Below are 5280 nucleotides of genomic sequence, written 5' to 3' on the forward strand. Positions count from 1 at the left end.
CTTTTGGCTTTTCTGCCTATCGTGTGGTGATGGTCTACACTTCCAGACCAGTAATTGAAAACTGTCTGCACACCATTCTATCTTGCCAGCTGTTTTTGCTTCTAGTGTACATGGTCATTTCAGTAATTAAATTGGGCCATTAAAAGCCAATCACTTTTAACTCTTAGAAACCCACTGTGTACTGTTTCAGCCTCAAGTAAGACTTCAGAAACACATTCACTCTTGCTTACATTTCCTCTGAAAACCCAGGGAATAAAGAATCAAAGCAAACATTTAATGGTGCATGATCTTTTCTCTCATCCTCAACTGTCTTGGCTCTGGACTGATGAGAAAAAACTATCCCCCAGGCCCCTGCACAAGCATATAAGAACAAAAGAAATGGAACTCAGTAACATACAACAGGTTCCTCACAAACACTGCATGACTGCCTAACTCTGCCACACATATCCAATTCCTATCAAGTTTTTTTTTTTGTTGTTGTTGTTTTTTCAGTACTGGGAATGGACCTTGTGCTTGGCAGACAGGCACTTACGCTGCTGAGCTATATCCCCAACTCATGCCATCAGGTTTTTAAGCATTGTTCACATGCCAACGCACTACCAAAATCTGTAATATAAACACACAAGTGAATTTTTGGATATTAAAACACTTACAGAGTAATATATAAAATGGTTGTGTAGGATACGTTTTATTAGTCTCTGCTTTTAAAAGCTCTCAACAACAAGTCTGCTGCCAGTCCTGGGGATAGGGCTCCTCTGAGAACCTTCTGCTCCAGAAGTGGGATCTGTTCTCGCACTGTGGGGTAGGTCTTGAAGTGCTCTAACACGTTTTCCTGAATGAGATTCCACATCCAAACTTTCTGCTGCTTCCGTCGCTTGGCACTCAGCTCCCCGCTGCCAAGCATCAGGTCCTGGAATTCTTTCATTTTATCCCACATTTCAGTGATCCCCTCTCCAGTTTTGGCAGAAATCCGAATCACCTATTGAAAAGAACAAAAATGTAATACTGAAAATGACAAAAAACATTTTCTTGGAGACTTCAGTATTTGCCATCAATCCTTATAGACTATAGAGGTAGGTCAGAGACACAAATGAGATTTTACTCCTGCGCCAATGTACACATACTAACCTCTATAGACTGAGCGGGGGGGGTACCTCAGATTGCTCAGTGCACAGCAGAAATAAGACACGGATTTATGATCAAATTCCCTAGCTCAGTGACTTCTTTCAATTTAGGATTCCTCATAGATGGTCAGGAGAATCCCAGACCACCGAAAAAGGTAGTGCGAGGTGGTTTCCTTAAGACCCAAGCACTAGAAATTGAAGGAAACTTAGAGTGACTCGCTCCACGCTCTCTGTCCAGTTTGCCTCGTTCAGCGAGTACTAGGACTTGCATGCAGAAGACAGCTCAACACAACGCAGACAACACACCTGAGGGAAATGAAGCTGAGGTAAGGTAAGCGACTGCTGTTCCATTATAATGGGCACTGCTGATTGTTTAATAGCACAGTGTCCACCTTCAGAAAAAGCTCTTCTCCTGCATTCTCCTTCTCTTTCTGTCTGTCTGTCTGTCTGTCTCTCTGTCATTGAAAATGGCATCCAACAAGCATAACAAGAATCCAAGTATCACATCACAAGCCTTTTCTCATACTTAGTCTGAAATCAATAATCAAATTGTTCTATAATCTTTAAGGATGGTTCCCTTTCAGGATGGATTTACTATCACTTCTAACTGCCTCACATCAAGCATTAAGCAATCTAATCTATCACCTCACATTCTAGTTCTTGACATCCAGTAGTTGGAAGATTATATTTAAAATCATGACTACATAGACTGGCTTTGTCATATTTTTAAAACTATAATCCTCCCATGCAAGCAAAGATTGATTATATGTCTAGCTCTGGATTTACACACACTCTCTCATTGTCCACAGTCCCCTTAGGGTGACAAATGGAGAATGGAATGCAAACTAACCTTTGGTCTCCAGACTTCCGAGCGCTTGCGAAGTAATTTCAGAGCGCTCACATACTCTGCTTGGATCCTTCGAGCTGGCACAATCAAGTCTCCATCAGATTTAGTTATGGCAACCAGATCTGCCATCTCAATTATACCCCTTTTGATACCCTGGAGGAAAAAAAAAGGAAGAGTGAAATTTATCATACACATTTCATTTAATCACAACTGGAATAAAAATGGGACAATCAGTTAATGCAACAATTCTGAAAGCCATACACTTCATTAACTTTTTCTGTATCTTCCTATGCCTTGGGTACCAGGAATCACAATTACTTAACTGAAAATACTGAAATGCACTGGCTCTTGGGACTATGGAAGCCATCTGTAACATCTCTGCTGAGTTTAGAGACTCACATGATAAAATACATTTAGAATTAGAGTAAGTAGATCATCAAGACATGACATGATTGAGTGGCAGATGACAGTTCATCTTGTCTCATGATGAATTCTGCTTCTCATAAGCTACACTGCAGAATACACCCATCCGTCACTAGGGTGCTTAAAAAGAAAACACACATATCACTGCCATCTGCATTTCCAGAAACAATGTCTTTCTAAGTCTCATAAATGTCAGAGAATTCTTTTCAATTTGCATTTAAGAAAAATAGCTTGAGTCAGGTGCAGTGGTGCATGCCTATAATCCCAGCATGTGAGAGGCTAAGGTAGGAGAATTGCTGCGAGTTCTAGGAAAATTTGAGGTATAAAGTGAGTTCAACGCCACAGTGGGAACTACACAGTGAGACCCTGCCTTAAAAAGACAAAAATAAATAAATAAATAAATAAAAAAATGGCTTGATAGATAAAAATGTCCCAATCTCTTGGAATTATATTATGTTACACAGAAAAGGCCAGTAAGAAAGCTTAAAATCCAAGAGCAGAATTTTATTTTGAAATTATATTTTTCTACCTAAAATTAGGATTTCTTTTCAAATATTTTAAATATCTTCAATTTTAAGTTCTAATGTTTCTAAATCACATCCGTAACTGCTATCACAATTTTTTAGAATTATGAAGCTACAAGGGAAGTTTATATAATAATTTATCTTTTAAGACCCCCAAGAGGGAATCTTGGAATGTCTTGAATGCTAAGATCATCTTCCTCATACACAGTGGGTACCTGAGATGACACCCAATGTTATGCACTGTGATCTCTCAACATTGAGGCAGAGCAAACCAGAAACACCTCCTGTGTGACAGAAGGAGAGGGACTGTACAATGCGAAACCAGCCGGGCCACTGTGCAGGGACGGGAACCAGAGACTGAGTTTACTTATGTGGCCAAAGATGGGATTAACCACACATAATCAGTGAAACTCCAACAAAACCCAGGAGCACACGGTGTCCGGGACAGCTTCCTGGTTGGTGACATATCAGCATTCCAAGAAAGAAATGTATTCTGAGGGAGACACAGAATCACTGTGTTTGGGACTTTCTAGACCTTTCTAAGTACCTCCACATTAGGCTGCTCCTGGTTTGTACACTTTGTCATAAAAATTACCCTCCAACTGAGATGATCATGTAGTTTTTGTTCTTGGTTCTATTGATGTGGTGTATCACATTTATGGATTTGTATATGTTGAACCATCCCTGCATTCTTAGAATAAATCCCACTTGGTCATGATGTATAATGTTCTTGATGATTTGCTGCATTTTGTTTGCCAGAATTTTTTTTGAGGATTTTTGCATCTATATTCTTTACAGAGATTGGCCTGTAGTTCTCTTTTTTAGTTGGATCTTTCTCTGGTTTTAGAAGTAGTTGTCTATTGACTACTGGAAGTGAGTTATCTATTGACTAACTGAACCTGTCAATAAACAGCAGGAGGAACCTTCAAATTTGTAGTCAGCTGGTCAGAGGCATGAGTGGCCTAGGAGTCCTGGAGTTCACAGCTGGAGTCTGAGGTGAGGAGAAGCTTATAGAAAACTATATCATCCACTTGTGAACTCTGCCTTAAATTAATCCCGGAACTTCACTGCAGAACAGTGAGGATCACATTGTACAATATATAAACTATGATGGTAGGATCTCAGTTAAAAACACTGATGTAAGAACTCTGAACCAAGTATACTATAAAAAGTGGTCTTTTTTGGCCTTAACTATCTATTTATTATGGTCACTTCATGGAAAAATTTAAGTTATATGCTTAAAGTCATACTGAGTAGTATAAGTTAGCAAAAATGCATAGCAAAAAATCTACCTTTGCACAAGATCATTGGTACCTACTTCCAAAATCTTTACTCTCACAGGATGGAAAACACAAGAGGAAAGGGATAGTTTCCTAGATACATATGAAATGCCAAAGCTGAGTCAAGAAGATATAGAAAATTTAATAACCCAAACCTACCAACAAAGAAAAGACAAGGTCCCAATGGATTCATAGTTGAATTCTACAAGAAAATTAGAGATTTAATGCCAACTTTTCTCAAACTTTTCAATGGAACACAGAGAGAAGCAATTCTCCCAAACTCATTCCTCAAGGCAAGTATTACTCTGCTTTCAAAGCCAGAGAAAGATCCAACTAAAAAAGAGAACTACAGGCCAATCTCTCTAATGAATATAGATGCAAAAATCCTCAATAAAATACTAGCAAACAAAATGTAATTATCAAGATTATACATCACAATCAATGAATCAAGTGGGATTCATTCCAGGAATGCAGGGATAGTTCAATATATGCAAACCCATAAATGTAATATACCACATCAATAGAACTAAGAACAAAAACCACATGATCATCTCAATAGCTGCAAAAAAAGCTTCTGACAAAGTCCCGCATTCACTCATGATAAAAACCCCACAGAGAATTGGAATAGATGGTCTATATCTCAACCTGATAAAAGCCATCTATAAGAAACCAACAGCCCATGTCATATTAAATGGGCAAAAACTGAAAGCCTTTGCTTTAAAATCAGGAACAAGACAAGGATGTTCACCATCTCTACTCCCATTCAATATAGTTCTGGAAACATTAGCCAGAGCAATTAGACAGGAGAGAAAAATAAAACGAATAAGGGTTAGAAAAGCAGAAGTGAAATTATCATTATTTGCAGATGACATGATACTCTACATAGAGGACTCCAAAAACTGTATCAAGAGTCTTGTAGATTTAATCACCAAATTCAGGAACACAGCAAGATACAAGGTCAATACCCAAAAATCAGTAGCATTTTTGTACACAAACAATGAATGCACTGAGAAAGAAATTAGGAAACCACATCTTTCCCAATATCATCCAGAGAGAGAGAGAGAGAGAGAGAGAGAGAGAGA

General features: G+C 38.5%; 1 protein-coding gene across 3 annotated transcripts in view; it reads right to left on the reverse strand.

Annotated features, from left to right (window-relative positions):
* Positions 1 to 664: 664 nt before the first annotated feature.
* Positions 665 to 5280, reverse strand: part of Mmaa (methylmalonic aciduria (cobalamin deficiency) cblA type) — a 29799-nt gene continuing 25183 nt past the window's right edge. For all 3 annotated transcript variants that reach the window (XM_004645451.3, XM_023705746.1, XM_023705745.1), the window contains exons 6-7: positions 1975 to 2124; positions 665 to 979 (exon numbers count right to left, since the gene is read on the reverse strand). In XM_004645451.3, coding sequence (XP_004645508.2) covers positions 692 to 979; positions 1975 to 2124 — 438 coding nt within the window. In that variant the 3' untranslated portion in view covers positions 665 to 691. The remainder of the gene's footprint in view (positions 980 to 1974; positions 2125 to 5280) is intronic.

The sequence above is a fragment of the Octodon degus genome, unplaced genomic scaffold (genome assembly GCF_000260255.1).
Source record: "Octodon degus isolate 3935 unplaced genomic scaffold, OctDeg1.0 scaffold00227, whole genome shotgun sequence".
Taxonomy (NCBI): domain Eukaryota; kingdom Metazoa; phylum Chordata; class Mammalia; order Rodentia; family Octodontidae; genus Octodon; species Octodon degus.